Source organism: Denticeps clupeoides, chromosome 19, assembly GCF_900700375.1.
Source record: "Denticeps clupeoides chromosome 19, fDenClu1.1, whole genome shotgun sequence".
Lineage (NCBI taxonomy): Eukaryota > Metazoa > Chordata > Actinopteri > Clupeiformes > Denticipitidae > Denticeps > Denticeps clupeoides.
This window is the reverse complement of record NC_041725.1, coordinates 18,623,472-18,640,121: the sequence shown is the minus strand read 5'-3', so window position 1 is coordinate 18,640,121 and position 16,650 is coordinate 18,623,472. Positions and strand designations below refer to the sequence as shown.

The window sequence follows — 16,650 nt, the reverse complement described above, 5'->3', positions numbered from 1 at the left end:
TCATGCTATGTAAACCTCCTCAATCGCATTAAACAGACTGTAGTGATGACTAAATAGCATCCCTGCAAATTGTATAGCATTTCAGCCAAGTTTAATGATGAAATGTTGCATGACGTGTCTGGGATCCCGACCTCAGTCTGTAGTCGATAGCCATGTGTAGGACTACGATACCCAGATTCCCACAGTGGTGCGCTGGCTCACGAACTCAGGCGATTCAGGCCGGAGCATCTCACCATGACGTCTGTTCCTTGAACTCTCGACCTGCTCTTCTGGCCAAAACCCCCTTCAGGCCTCATTCCTCCCCGTCTCTCTTTACCCCAGTTCACTTCTAATCCATCTCTTCTCCTTCTTTCTACTTTTTGCTTTAATTTGCCCCCAGTTCAACTGCACATATCGCAAGAACCAGGACACAGCAAGCTCCCTTCCAAGGCAAGGCCTTGGCTTTGGGTTCGGCCCCAGCCTGACCAGAGACTTGACTGAGAACGTGACCTTCAGCATGGAGCTTCACAACACCAACCTGTTCTACTACAACTCGGAGAACTTCTTCACCATCTCTGAGAACAAGCCTGTGTTTGTAGAGGTAAATGTGACGCAGCTGCATTGTGTAACCTCCCCTGTTCAGGTGCACCAAGTAAAGGATGACAGTAAAGGAACCCTGTATTGCGTCTCAGCAGAACGTCTCATTGAAAGCTCCAATAGCCTAAGGCTTTACCACATATTTGCCACAGGAGAATCAATTCTGCTGAAAAAAAAGTGAAATATGCAGCACTCATATAGTCATATTCATGTAGATGGACCATGTGGTTCTCACGCCTCAATTTGCTTTTGGTATAGGTACCGTTTGGGGGACGAAAGTCGTTCCCGGTACTGCAGGAAAAGTCTGGTTTCCCACTGGAGTTGGGAAATTCCACCTTTACATAGAGCTTGGCCTGAGCCCGACACGACATTTTTAAAATGTTAGTAGAGCTCAGTTCAGGTTGGGTAGGTTCAATCTCGCGTGGTAAATGGACGGTCATCATACATGAACTTTTGGTCTATAGTACCTATCCTCTCCATATGATTTGCGTCTTGTTGATTTGTTTCGGTGACCGGCAAAAGTGTTTCGCAAGTTGTACATTTGTTTTATTAATTGTACATTTTTTTTATTCAATTTTCATTTGATTTGCAATTCTCGGCCACTGTCGTCGGGTTATGCGTTTTAAATGCGTTATGTTTTAAACCCGCTCATTTCTCCACACATTTCCTTTCCATTTTAGTCCAGCGCTTGTAGCGCGACTTTTAATAAGCCGTACTTGTCGAGTTGGGTCGGATTCTGTCTGGATTCTACAGCTCTACCTTTAAGGCTCCAGTGCACTTGGGTAATGATGTATTTTCCTACAGAATAGATTTTCACTGAGGGATCCACAGGCACGCCAGTCTCCAGCTCAAACGGACTGTGGTAAAAGGACAAATCCTAGCGGGTCTCTTTGAAGCAGGTGATTTACGGACGGGCTGGTGGAAGACGGCGAGGGATGTGGACGTTGCAAGCGCGGAGCCAACAAAGTCACAAAGAGCCATCTGTGCGCAGCCACTGGCTTCCATCATCTCCGAAACGACTCACGCTGCAGTGAGGATTCTGACGGGCTCGAACCCGCCGTAACTCCTGTCCGACGTTGTTTGTGTTTGTGTGTTATTGTCTTTTTCTTTGTCTGCTGGAAGCCAAGAAAATGCAATTATATGTCTGGCATGAAGATGGTATAACCCTGTGCAGGGATTAAAAAAAAAAAAGAACCATGGGACGTCTATGGAGTTCTCCCTTTGGGTCCAGAGTGAAAAAAGGAAGAAATAAAAGTCCCAGAGTCGCAGCGTAACGGTGGTCCGAAAGACGGAAAGATCCTCTTAAAATCGTTGAGGGCCCAGAGAAATCTCACTTTGAGAATCCAGTAGTTGTTGGAAGCGCCACCCCTTCCCTGTCAGCCTTGTTCACTCTTGTTTGTGTGTGTGTGTGTGTGTGTGTGTGTGTAAGAAAGCAAATGACCGGATTCCTGGGCTGCGCACGTTTGCTGTGATTTGAGCGAACGCCCAGGAGAGTGAAATCCCCTCTGCGAACACATGTGCCGACCACAACAGGAGCGGGCCGAGCGTCTCCGCCAGGAAGGTCCATAAAGTGGTGATTTAACACGTTTCCTGGTGGAAGACTGATAACGTCTCGCCAGCCTCGGATGAAGACGTCCACGTTCTGCAGCGGCCCACCTTAAACCCTCAAAGTTAACAAGCGTCCTGGAGTCCTGGCCCGAGCCCGACACGACAAGTACAGCTTTTTAAAAGCCCGGCTTTCTGTGCTCCCTACGAGCGCTAGACCCAGAGGGAGAGGAAGTGAAGTGAACGTACATTCAGTAAAACAAATTTACCAATCACCAAAACTACTTTACAAGCAGCGGATTGACCGGAAGTTCGTATCTAAACTAACTTGACTCTAGCTTAGGCACGACCCATCAGGTCAGTTCAGGTTCAGGTCAAGATTTACACGACGAAAAAGAGCCAAGTGAGATTTGGCTCACTGGATCTAACCAAATTTACAATAAAGAAATAAACCAGCATCATGTAGAGGCACCAGAGGCGTTGTTCAGACTTTTTCTGAACGCAGAAGGACGTAAAAATGAAATGTTAGATATGTCCCTTAGAGGGAGAGTTCATGTTGATATGAACATTCATGTTTTGTGTGTTAAGGTTTCTGCCACGAAAGTGGACGCCGAGCTGGGCTTTGTGATCAGGAGCTGCTTCGTTTCCACCAACTCCAACCCAAACGTGCCCTCAGACTACACCCTCATCGAGAACATCTGCCCCACCGACGACACGGTCACCTACTACCCGCCCAGGGTGGACGTCCATGCTCCTCACGCACAGACGGACAGGAAGAGGTTCAGCTTCACCTTCAGGTCGACGTTCAACGTCTCGCTGCTCTTCCTGCACTGCGATATGAGCCTGTGCTCCACCACGACGCCGACCAGCCGAGGCCTCACGCCGGTACTTCCTTAAGATCTTAATGCATGCTGCAAATCTGTCCAGTGATTATTCAATTATGGTGAATTATTTGTTTGTACCCGATAGCAGTGATACAGGAGGAATTATAAGGATTCAGTTTGATTCATTTGCTTAGTTTTGTGAATTCATCAGGGCTTTGAGTTGGTAGTTTTTCATGCAGAATTGAACGAAAATCCGTCTGCTGCAACTTTCTTCATCATTTGAACCCAGAATGAGGCAGGCAGGAAGCCTCCGTCCTTTTCCAGGTTTCCCCGGCAACCCTCAGCACCACAAAAACAAAGCCTCCCCTCACAAGTCACAGTTTTTTTCTAATCTTCCTCCCTCACCGTCCTTTCGCCCTCCTCGCTGGTCTTATCAGCGTGCTGTCGCATCTCTCAGCACCAGAGATTGGCGGCTGCGGTGGAATCGGTGGGATGCAACGTTGCATGCGCTGTTTTTTTTTTTTGTTTTTTTTGTTTTTTGCTGAAATTTTGTCAAGTGTAAATTCAGCGATTGAACAGCGTCAAGCAAACACCAGTGAACCGCCAATCGAACGCAGCTACAAAGCGCAGGCGCTCATTTCCGAGGCCGAACTCCCCACCCGGAGCGGTTCTGAACTCAAACCAGGCAGCCACGGTTACTACCGGCACTACTTTTTAACCAGAAAGTCCCCAAAGCAACGGCATTACGCTGTAATCGATCCGCACTGCATCGGTGACATAATGATGCCTGGATTAATTTCAACACCCCTGGTATTCCGCCTGTTCTGCAGTGCATGCAGCCCGACGAAGCCTGCGATTCCGTCGACTTCAGCACCATCATGACCATGATGATGAACACCAAGACGTCCACCAAGCCGTTTGTGGTCATCTCAGATGGAGAAGACGTGACGGGCATCGCGCCTTCAGATCCGAGACAAGGTAGGCCCCATCGTCCCTGGAGCGCAGCTGTAGTTTAATACGACTCCTTTGTAAAAGAGTGGCACGAGATCATTCTACGAAGCCTCAGGAAATATAACATTTCTTCGCAGGCTTAGGACCTCTTGAGATGAAATGGTGAGGTTTGCTAGCCGCCCTTTTGCCGGCTTGCTGGTTCATTTTATGGTCCCAGCATATCACACATGATGTCATTTATCAATGCATTCATGGAGATTTTGAGTTCTGTGTAGATCGCGAGGATCTCGTGACACGCTTTTAGCTGAGATAAAAACGCTGTGATTGCTCGGAAGGTTCAATATTTATCGGGTTTTTTCACCAGCGGGTAGGTATTCTTCTGACATGGCTTCAGGAAGCTCCCTTATCTGCAGATGTTTAGTAATGAACAAGTGCTTGAGAGAACCTGGTTAAAATTGATCCCTGACCCGTGCTGGGCTTGGATAGAAGTTGGTGTTCCTCTCCTCCTCGTCCTCCCCGCTCGCTCCCTTCCTTGTGTTTCGTAGCCGTGGTCAGAAAGCGTTGGAGGGTTAAACGATGAGCTAATGTTAGATGTTTGCGGCTGATATCATCGGAGCCCGCGGGCGGTGTCTTTTCTCCGCGCCCCCTCTGTGGGCCTCCAGAGTCGGGGAGCCGAATCACACGGCGAATGGAAATGACGCTGCGCTGAGTCACGATAAGCGCTGTGCCGCGCCCCTCCGCACTGATCAGATCCGGGGATAGATGTCGAGCTGGCCCGGAGATGTAGCTCCTCTGTCGCCTGAACAAAGTATTATATTAACGGCTCTTCAATTAACAATATTAATAACATTACCGGCTCTTCACAGACCACAATATTAATGTTCCGATAAATAAATACTGAGTAGAAATTTATTTGATAGTAAAGCGTCAAAAAAGTTGCAACACAAAGGATTGCAGAGGTGAAATAACCAGCGATCACTTGACAGTGCAAAGTTATGGAATAACATTTGAAGCAAAGCCTTTCTAAAATCAAAGAAAAATAAGCTGTTGAAATGTAAATGAAGAGGTTGGAATTTAAGAGTTTAAGCTGTCACTGCTGGCCAATGACGCGAAGCCCCGCCCACACGAGAGATCTGTGCCAGACGTGCAACGGAATCATCGGGCATCGGAACCGTAAAAGGTGGCTGTGTTGTCAAAAATTGAAACGTCTTGTTTTACATCACAACGTCTTATTTTTGTTTGATATTAAGAAAGATTCGTTTCACATTTTTGGCACCGATCTGGTGCCATACAAAGTTCCATATTTAACAGTAGTCTGTTCAAATTCTTACCTCCCTGTTTGCATAACAAAAATGTAATTATTAAACAGTTATTAAAAAATATTAAAAGATTCTGTGTGGTGCATTCATATACTGTAATAATATAATATATTAGCACAATTGAAGCAGAGGTGGCCTAGTGGTTAAGGAAGCGGCCCCATAATTAGAAGGTTGCCGGTTCGAATCCCGATCCGCCAAGGTGCCACTGAGGTGCCACTGAGCAAAGCACCGTCCCCACACACTGCTCCCCGGGCGCCTGTCATGGCTGCCCACTGCTCACTCAGGGTGATGGGTTAAATGCAGAGGACACATTTCACTGTGTGCACCGTGCGCTGTGCTGCTGTGTATCACAATGATAATTAGTTCACCAAAAAATGTAATAAATAATAATAATATACAGTACAGTAGCTTCAAACCCCCTTCCTATAACTGTCTAATCCACAATGTGTGTGTTGTGTTGACCTTTCGCCATTTTTTGGACAGATGGTCTTAGGTCCGTTTCTTTTTCGTATTGGCCAATTATATCAAGATAAGTTTACGGCGTATTGGTTCAGCTGCTCAAGGTTGTCCACCCAGCAGATGCCATGTCGCTGTGACTTCTTGTCATTCGATACCGATCATTTTTATGGCGGGAGGAGTGACATAAAAAGTCTTCGCGCACTGAAGAGCAGAGACGTGTCCCGCGCTGCCAGAAACGTCGACACAAAGACGCCTCTTATGTGGGCGCAGCAAACCAAACAAGCGTCCTTTTCAGTGGGACTCGAAAAGCTCGATGCTGGACAAGATCCCAACGTGCTTTGGCCCTCGATTCGATCTGCAAATCAAAGGGGGGGCCGCTTGTGGGCAGCTGGGGCAGTGCGGAAAAACTCAGCGGCCCTTGGCGCAGATTTACGACCTCGGAATACTGATTACCCCCCCCACCCCCCGTCCCTCTGGAATTATTGGTTTAAAAAAAACTGGAAGGAAATGCTGGGTTTGACTTCACGCCATTGGCCCTGACGTGCTGTGCCTGGGCAGACGGCACATCGGTTCTTGGCAAAACTTTGCGGGACACGGCCGGGTTCTTGAAGCGCGGTTCAGCGAGGGTGAGGTCTTTGTTCAGAGACGCCCCCAGGATTTATGAACCCAGGACTCCAGTCGCGTTGGGGCAGTTGTGAGTCCACGCCGGGCCGTGCTTAAATTTGACTTCACAAACCCAAGCTAGTCAGCAGCTGGACAGTGGCCATGGACGATACGAAGTTACAGGGACAGTCCCCCCCCTGGAGACACTCAGGGTTAAGTGTCTTACTCAGGGACACAATGGTAGTAAGTGGGGTTTGAACCTGGGTCTTCTGGTTCATAGGCGAGTGTGTTACCCACTAGGTTACTACCACCCAGTAGTTACAGGGACAGTCCCCCCCTGGAGACACTCAGGGTTAAGTGTCTTGCTCAGGGACACGATGGTAGTAAGTGGGGTTTGAACCTGGGTCTTCTGGTTCATAAACGAGTATGTTACCCCATAAGGTTACTACCACCCAGTAGTTACAGGGACAGTCCCCCACTGGAGACACTCAGGGTTACGTGTCCTGCTCAGGGACACGATGGTAGTAAGTGGGGTTTGAACCTGGGTCTTCTGGTTCATAAGCGAATATGTTACCCCACTAGGCTACTACCACCCTGTTTCCTCCTCGTCCACCATCCGGGCCAAACTCTCCACAGAGAGAGCGAAGCCCAGATAGGCGCTGGCCCCCCAGTCCTGACGTCGGTTCAGCGGTGCATTTGTGTGCCTCGTGGGTGTCGGTGAACTCAGAGGAGACCTGACCCACCCGGTCACCTTCGACCCATTCGCGGTTACGGCCGAACAGCGGTATCCATATCTCACTTTCTGGCACGCTGAGGCGCTTACACACCACGCATGATGTCACCGCTGCAGCGAACGTGCACATTGTTTTTGGCCCGGGACGCCTTCCTTCCCCCTCAGCTCTGGATTTTCCGCGGCGGTTGGGAGCGTTCGCTCGTCCCAAACCGGAATTGCGGCCTAATGTCCGGTGGTCTAATAACGGGTAGCCCCGCTGGAGGAGGCGAGCGCTCCAGCTACGGTCCATCGCGGTCCGATCTTTTCCAAGAATGGCCGCCATTGTGCGCGGCGCCACACAAGGTCCATTGTGTCACCGTTGCTCGGACGACTGCGGCTAATTAGATCAGTGAAAGTCACCCACGTTATGAGAGGAGACGTCATGGTGGCCTGACGCCAGGGCGGGGCTGTGTACCCCACGTCCCGGTGCTGTTTACTTTTCACATTATCACTTGTGCCGGGGTCTTACATACGTTCCCGGCATCACCTCCATGTTCGGGCATAATGTTAATTCAAAGATCACACATTTTCATAGCTTTTATGAGCCGTAGTTACGCAATACAGCCTTTTATGGCATTTGTAGGCACACATTTGGCGGGGTGCATTGAAATATTCCCACGCTGCAAATACAGGACTCTGAATTGGACAGAAAACTGTGTGTGTTGATTGAATTTTTTTAAACACTTGGGTGACGGTGTTTACAACATTCTGTACATAAATCACCAGATCACATGTCCTGAGGGACACCAATATGATAAATCCAGTATAGCCTGAGATCTGCTTCTCTTGCAGACCCTCCTGTCCGCACTCCGCCCTCGACTCCAGGAGGTCCACGCACTGAAGGTAGGTCCCTCGACCAATCAGCAGTCGTCTCAGTTCCAGCCAGCGCTCTGCTTTTTTATTTCTTTACATTTTATTGGCTGGTTCTTTGCGTGTCTCAGTTATGACTGACTTTAATTTGTGGCCATGTGGTAGCACTTTGGTTTAATTTAAATAAAAATTGATTCATTAATTCATTGATTCAGACCGGTAAAGTGCAAAGTGTGTTGTTGCCACAATTCGAGTGAAATAATCTTGTCAATCTTCTGCACCAGTGTTTGTCCTGGACACGCCCACTGTTGTCGGCATTGCTTTCGCTGCGTTTGTGATCGGCGCCCTGCTGACCGGAGCGCTGTGGTTCATCTATTCACACACAGGTCAGTGTCCACGGTGAAGGCAAAAAAATCACTCCGTCATCAACATCATGCTTCAGATGGGCTTCCTGAATCTGCACTGAAGACTGTACTCTGCCTGTATGTTAGTGTTGGTGCCTCAAAGCATTTAGGGCTTTTAACATTTAATTCAAGATGAGCTGATTCGTTATGATTAGTTATGAAAAGGGGAGTCTCACACACACACATACACACACACACACACGTACACACACACACACACGTACACACACACATTATTCTTAGGCAGGCCACTGCTGACAGCCATAGGCCGTTAACAATAACATATGAACTTCTTCTGCCATAAATGCATCCTGTTTGTCAGCAGAAGTCAGGCTCTCAGCTTCCTGTGTTTGATGCATTGTGGCTTGGGGGGGGGGGGGTGTTGGTTGATGGTCAGTGGTATTCTGGGCACAATGCTGGCCAGATGATGGTGGGAATTCCCCCTGTCCGGGTGGAGGGGACGTTCCGAGAGGCTCACGGGAAAACGGGGTCATGCGGTCCGCCCGCTGGACGCCAAGCGCCCCGACCCTCACTGACCTCGCAGAGGAAGAGCGTTCCGGCCCTGAGAATACAACAATCCTGCACACATGAACCCTTACACACAGGCACAGTAGGACACAGGCCACGTCCAGATATACACGCATTTCCACACAATCACACCCTAATAAATAACAAAGGAACACACACCCCAGCGAGCACATTCGCTGAATAGCGGACGATACGAAACCAAGCCCGAGGTTGCTCTTAACGGGCAGCGTCATGTGCATCATTTAATCTCTCACATATGCATTCATCACTACACCAGAGTGGTGGAGAATATTATTTCTAAATCGTGGGAAACATGGTCCAACCAGAAATGGGATGTGCAGTGACTTCGGCCACACCTGCCTGGTTCTCTGCAACATTATCAGCGCCATTTTCGGGCGATATGAATTCCAAATAGACAGGCACACCGAATCTGATCATATCCACCTACATTAAGTCCATTATGAACTAAAGCGTCCATAACAAAATGATATAGAGGATACACCAAAAGATGCCAGGACGATGTGTCTCCAGCCAACCACTGGAGTGACAGGAATCCAGTAAAAATGACGTAAACAGGCCACGTACGGGGAGGTCTGAATAGCGCGTCACAAACTGTAGTTTTTTTTCGCTCAGCAGCCGCGTGGTTCGCATAGCCGCAAAAGCCGGCCATCCTGGCGCGCGGCAGGGCCGCCTGAACTCACGCCTCTCCAGCATCCCGAACAGAACCCCAAGAATTCCGGTCCAGCAGAAATGAGACGAGGCCGAGCCCCTGGGGGGTGGGAACGCGGAGAAAGGCCGAGGGGGCTGAGGCCGACCACAGGAAACCGGCGCAGGCCGCAGGATAGCTGCGGCGCTGCTGCAAGATAAGATAAAAAAACGGGCCCGGTGAAGACGAATATGGAGGACGGTGTTCATTCGAGTGACCCCGGGCCATCTGACGGCGGGAACGCGACGGCTTCTTGGACGGCCTGTCGGACGTACGAGATTCATCTGCAGATCTTGTGCAACTCTCATTTTTAATGAACACGCCGCAGATTGAATTGAAGCCGCCGCTACGGGCCCACATACACACACATGTGGGCTGCGTACGAAAACAGGGAGAGGGGGATTGTGGGACGGGGGAAGAGGAGATTTTAATGACGGGGGCGCGTCGCTGCCAAATCTTCCGAACAAACACAGAGCCCTTTATCAAATCTCGGCCAGATGAGCTTCCCAAGCAAGCCGGAGAGATCCTCTCCCTTCAGAAGTTCCCATTCCGGGTCTGGAGCAGAGGAGCGCGAGATGAAAAGAAGGGGAGAGACGAATGGGGCGCTTGTTTAAAACAGAAGAACAATAAACAGACGAGAAGGGCCGGGGTCCAAGCCGGCGTTTACGCAGCAGAATCGTGGGGCGACCACACCCTCACACGCTGGAACTGGAAACAGCAGCTTCCAGCTTGTGATGTATATATTCTAGAACCTTCTGGTCCAGCTGGTCCTGGTCCCGCTCCCCTGTCTACATGGAGGTGCACAATCAAACGCCCACAGGAACATTATTGTGACCAGAAACATTTTGGGTGGTAGTAGCCTAGTGGGGTAACACACTCGCCTATGAACCAGAAGACCCGGGTTCGAATCCCACTTACTACCATTGTGTCCCTGAGCAGGACACTTAACCCTGAGTGTCTCCGGGGGGGACTGTCCCTGTAACTACTGACTGTAAGTCGCTCTGGATAAGGACATCTGGTAAACGCGGTAAATGTAAATGTAGAGAAGGCTCACAATGAATGTCATACTAAGTGTTCCTCGCTCTTCTGGCAGGTGAACCTGCGCCTCGCCAGCCAGAACCCAAGTGCCAGCCGCCATCGGAGAACAGCAGCGCGGCGCACAGCATCGGGAGCACGCAGAGCACGCCCTGCTCCAGCAGCAGCACCGCGTAGCGGCGCGGAACCCGGGCGTCCCACCAGCCCGGCCACAGACCCGGCTCGGCTACATGACCCCCCACGTGAACCCGGAACCGGCACACTCCACACGCCGAAAGTAGACGCCGCACTTGGACACGTTATTGCGAAGCAAAGCAAAGGAGGTCCGTGACCTTTTCACGAGAGGTCACAGCGCCTGGTGTTCAAGGTTGAAACCCACCCGCCGAATCGTCAGCATAAATCCCCGCCGTCACGGTTTTACCACTGAAAACTATCACTTTTGCCATATATGGTGTTGTTTAGACTCAAACACTTTACAGCAACTACAGCTGAGACGACGCAACTGTCCCGTCCGCGGGTTTTATGGCCGCCGCTGTGAACCACGCGGTCCTCCAGCGGCCGTAGTTAAACGATCTGATCACTCGGCCAATCGGAGACCCGGGGGAGAACGTTCTAGTATTTTATTTCACAACAGAAACCGGATGCGTTTCAGCTGTGAAAGATTCCTTTCATATTACTGCGAGGTTGAATAAGAGCTCGTAGGTTATTGGCAGTCATGTGATCTGGGAAGGTTTAAACTGGGTCGATGTCGATGGTAGAAGCGTCTTGTTGAAAAAGTAATGTACATTTTTTGTGAATACTGTAGATATATATAAAAATATACATATATATACGTACATACATACATACATACATATATATATATATATATATAGGTGAGAGAGCGAGGTAGAAAGAGAGAGCATGAGCTTATTATGTGGGATTCCCAAAGATGTTAATGAGTTATAGTGTGTTGAAGTGTGGACTAGGCAGAGCCAGTGTAGTGTTGGGATTGACTGGGCATTTCTCGTCGTTCGCACATATCACGCCCTCCATCTTCTGCTGTCAAACGTTGACGCTCGGCTCATTGTAGATGTTGCCTGTAGCATCACCGCACTCAAACCAGCAGGCGAGCCGATTAAAAATAAAAAAAAGCGCGGGGCTTGTTCACTAGTGTACGGTCGAAGGATGTAAATATAACGATGAAACAAGAAAAAACGAAACACCCAATACACTATATGTCACTTGTTCAAACATCATTAAAAAACTTTTTGATTTAGGTCCAATCCTTTTGTCCTTACACCAGCGAACATGCCCCGTGCTTGCTAAATAGTGCCCTTTAGTGTGTGAATGAATATAAACGCATGAAATTCAGCCGCCGAAGGTCACCGGGCCTTAATTTACGTGCCAGTCGTGCCTTAATTCAGTCTTATTCAGCAGATGAAATGCTGATCCTGTTAAAGGGAAGACGTGAGCTGAGCTGCTGCACTGTCCGCTGTCGAGCTCCGTTTGTAACCAATCTTTAATATTATTATTGGTATTTACGCCACGCTTCTTTTTCGGGTTTTATATTAAGAATGTATTCGCAAAGCTACGCCAGCCCTTTTTTTTTTGTGTAAACTTGTATAAATGTCTTCAGAGAGGAAACAGAGTATATTAAAATGATATATATATTTGTATAAAGTTTATATTTTTAAAGAAACATATTTTGCCTAGAGCCAATTTCTAATTAGCATACTGTGAATCGCTGTGCGCTTCGTCTGGTTCTCCTGAGAAATGGAAATGCGGCGCGTTTGCGTGTTTCTGATCCTCCGGGAGGGAACATGAGTGGAACACCGACCGGGGTGGAGATGGGGGTCGAAGCAGGAAATAAGTCAGTTGCATTTGTGAGCCGATATAATAATGGAATTTCTTTTTTTTTTTTTGCTGTAATTTGCTGACTTTGCCTTATTGAGCTGTACAATTTCAAGTAAAAGCAGATGAATTCATAAGCCTGGTTTCATGCGGCAAGTCCTTTTATCTATGAAGGACGTTATCGAAGATGACAGTAACGTCACCAAATAATTGAACACATTTATAAAGGCCTCATGGGGATTTCATTATCATCATTATTATTTTTATTATTATTATTTGCGCGTGTGAAATCACAGATGCAACTCATTTATTCAGCACATTATTTCACATTTCCCTCTGTTGTTCTGTGACTGTACAATGTGAGCTTTTCCACACAGAATCAGTCCACAGAACCTGCGCGAGGGAGTCGCTTTGGTTGTGAATTATCTTCGCCTGCACATCCATCCATCCATCCATCCATCCATCCATCCACCCACCTAGTTTGTGTATCCCACCAGGCTGGAACAAGCCAGGAAGCCCTCAACGCACATCCTACAGCCACTATATATCCCATGTTTGGTTCATCTTGTGCTGATCTGACTGGTTTGTTTGTGGACAGAAAGACTTTTTATTGAATAAAGATGCTGATTGTACTTCTCTGTTGTATCTACCTCAACACTGCTGTGTGTGGACGTGTTCTGTGAATGTATACGTGTGTGTAAATGTGGGTTAGTTTGTGGTGTGGGAGCTGCAGGAAGCTGGGGGATCATTGGCTCGTGAAAGTTATTTTATTTTTCGCGCACTGCTTGTTCTTGTTTCGCTCTTTTGATCCGCTAACGAAGAGACTGAATATTTATATCAGGCCGGGCGCAGCCCCTTTACTGCGGACTTTGAAGAAGTGGGCAGTCGGCTTGTAAACTGCACCAAAGCGGCACCCGTGGGCTCAAAGCTCATCTGAAAGAGGGGGCGGGGTTTGTTTCAATTTTTTGTCGTTGTAAATAGCCTGTTTTGTAGTTGTGCATGCTGTCTGTACGTTTTCTATATAAAAATACCGATAAAATAAATCTGTGTAATCTCTCCTGACGGCTCATGATGTCTCTGTTTGGGGGGTCTCTGCTCGGTCCCCAGCTGACCATCATAATTGAGTGTTGGGCTGCGCCTCTCGCTCTGCACTCCGGAGTGAGGTCATCGCATGATGTGGACCATGTGGTGTTCCGCAGGACACACACACACACACTTCAGCACAGCAACCATTCCCTGAGGCCCGGCTGGAATTTTCAGGCCACTTTTTTTAGAGAGTGAGAGAAAAGGAGTGAATTCTGGGTAAAGAAAGCATCACCGGACCCCCACCGCCAGTGCGATTTCCCTGTTCACCTTCTTTTTCACAGAAGTTTTTTTTAACAGGACATCTTCTCCAAACTGCGATGGGGGGGGACAGCCTCCTCCTCAGGGCTTCGGTTTTAACCGATGCTCGTTGTGTTCGACCGGCTGGGGGGTCCAAGTTCATATAGAGCGACCCGAACGGCCGCCGTTAAAGTAGGTCACGGCTGTTTATCCAGCGCTTTTCTCATTCACATCAGCGCCGTGAGACGGGTCCGAGAATGGTGGTCTTGGACACTTCGCAGTCTGGTGCCGCTTTTTCCTGGACGCTTCTCAGATATTAGGTCAGGCTGAGCGCTGAGGACACTTCTGGGATGTGCAGAACATGGAGATCTGTACTGATATAATATTTTCATGTGGCTATATATGAAATAGTGTGTGGGTAATGTTCACGAATACCACGTCAAGGACATCTTCTGACCAGAAATAATCAGATACAAACAAGGAGTGTTAACTGCCAACCCAGCACTTTCTGTGTAGATATGTAGGTGTGTAGATATTTCTGACACCCAGAAGATGAACGTTAGTGACGTATTTATAAACAAAGTTTATAAGGGGAGGAGCCTGTAGGCATGATTGACAGCTCTCACACACCCTACTTCTGTCAATACGTGACACGGCCAGGTGTAGCGCAGCGTCCATCTCCTCCCTTTCTCCTCAGTTTCTGTCCGTTCCCTACACTCCTAACACTCCTTGTACACGGGGGGGTGTCAGTGGACGTCATAGACGTGACCACGCCCCCAATGCTTTAATTCAAGCATTCTGATGGGGGAAATAACCTGAGCCCATGGTCCGGCAGTGGCGGCACTTTCTCCAAAATAAAGACGCCTCAGAGGAAACCCGTTCACTTTTTCCCACGTGAAGGGATGCCGGTAGCGACTAGTGGTCAGCTGAGGGGCGAGGGTTGCCCGTGGCAACAGAGTCCAGGCCACCTGTGTTGCTGACCCCACTTGCATTTCACCACGGCGAGCAAATTTGTCAATCACCCTAATATTTCCGTGTCATGTGAAACCCTAGTTCATAATTAGCCCTCAAACGCACAACTTTCCATCCAAATTGAGTCTTTATTTGCCGGCTGCACCGCGGAGATGCTGGCAGGAGCAGGCTGCTGGAATGGCCACCCATGGGTCCAGTGACCACACCAAGGGTTGCGTTGCCTGGGTGTATTGTTAAAAAATTAAAAATAAAAGGACCGCCTTCATCGAAAACACATGTGAGCGTCCACAAGGCTGTGGTCATGACATCACGTCCTCTAGAAAACCGCATTTCCAGGAAAACACAAACACGAGCGAGACGTAAGGAGTGTGTGGCGCGGGTGTGTGTATGCAGGGTGGTGTGACGGTGTTTTATGTACACCCCATAAAAAGACGAAGGTGTGACAGTGGAAACGCTGCATCGCCAGAAAGTCATCTTATTGTCCGCCCAAATACGCCCGGTGACGAAGACCAGCAGCCGAGAGAAAGTTGGAAATTAATCTCCACACTCACACACACACACACCTCCCCTCTGGACAGACACAAATCACTTGTTCGTTTATTCACAGCGAAAAAAGCATCGGCGTCGGTGAAAAGGACCGTAACGGAGACGTGGCCCCCTTTTGGAAATGGGGACGGGGCCACCATAACTCGAGCTCCTGCTCGCTCTGGGCGCGGCCTCAAGTCACGGTTAGAACCTCAATTCGATTTGGCAACAAAGTGTTTTGACTTGATCTGGTGGAAGTAGAATGGCGTGCTTAACCTGCACCTCCAGGAGAGCCTGGGATGTTCCCGACCAGCCAGGCTCTGGTCCAGATGTTGTGATGCCGGCGTGGAAGGATGCAGAGCAACCACGGCTCATCGGTACTCATCCGCAGGCCTGTGGCAATTGTTGCTGCTCTTCAGCGGCTTTTAAGAACCGGAAGCGGCTCCCGCTTGGGGTCGGATGCACCTGAACAGACCCGCCTTTGTCCTGGCGGGTTCGAAGGAGTTGCGGTTGGAGGTTGCGGCCCGGCGTGTGAGGTCAGATGTGCTGTTTATTTGAAGAGCCCCCCGGGCGGAGCTGGGGAGGCCACATGCAGGTCGAGGTAAAAAACGTGAGAAACGTGTGAGCGGGTGACTTTACACACGCATCTGATTAATGGCCAATGACCCTGTAACATCTACCAGGCTTTAAAAGGCCCAAATAAAGTAGAACATGTACATGCAATGTCTGCTCATGTGGTCGCGTGGCTCATAAGTACTAATAATGTGGCTTTTATTTGGTACTTTTTATGTAAAGGTTGCGGGTTTAAATCCTGAACTGAGGTCCCCAAAAATGGGCGTGGCCTTCCGGCCCCCCCATTCAAGTTTGCAATGCAGTATATACGAACCTGGATAAATTTCTCTCACCCCAAAAATTTAGAATAATAAAATCCATAAAGTGAATTTCCATGGCAACCATCCTGTCCAAAGATGGAGATCCTGGAGGTTTTGCTGCAGACAGACGGCACCCCCTCACCTGACGGGTTTAAGATCTGCTGAAAATGAAAACTTTCAGTTCACTTCTGCGTCCGACTATTGTAACTACTTTAACATTTCTGCCATTTTATTTATGTTTATGTCTGCAAAATTATGAGTAAAAATGTAATGGTGGGAGGGGGGAGTCGTGGATTTCGAGCTTGCATACTTTTCCCAGATGGTGTTTGTGCGCCGGGCATTAGTACGAGATGTTTGGCCAGACTGATGAAGTGACGTCCATGGCCAGGTTCCCTGGGCTTCTTACTCCAGACGCTGCCACTGTGTCCCCTGGATGTGGATAGCAGACTCTGAACCTGGACCATCACGTCTCTTGGCATCAGTCAGCTGGAAATTTGATCTGGACCTGGTGGTCAGAAAAATATCTCCTAAATCATTTTGTTCCTGTATATTGCTGTCAACAGAAAGATAAAAGCAATATATGTTATATTTTA

The 16,650-nt window shown here is 48.7% G+C and overlaps 1 protein-coding gene across 1 annotated transcript in view; it reads left to right on the top strand.

Annotated features, from left to right (window-relative positions):
* Nucleotides 1–13,423, top strand: part of tgfbr3 (transforming growth factor, beta receptor III) — a 60,640-nt gene extending 47,217 nt beyond the window's left edge. Inside the window, exons 12-17 of the mRNA XM_028962107.1 lie at nucleotides 380–580; nucleotides 2,710–3,006; nucleotides 3,776–3,923; nucleotides 7,842–7,892; nucleotides 8,144–8,245; nucleotides 10,591–13,423. Of these exons, the coding sequence (XP_028817940.1) occupies nucleotides 380–580; nucleotides 2,710–3,006; nucleotides 3,776–3,923; nucleotides 7,842–7,892; nucleotides 8,144–8,245; nucleotides 10,591–10,709 (918 nt within the window). The 3' untranslated portion in view covers nucleotides 10,710–13,423. The remainder of the gene's footprint in view (nucleotides 1–379; nucleotides 581–2,709; nucleotides 3,007–3,775; nucleotides 3,924–7,841; nucleotides 7,893–8,143; nucleotides 8,246–10,590) is intronic.
* The last annotated feature ends 3,227 nt before the right edge of the window (nucleotides 13,424–16,650 follow it).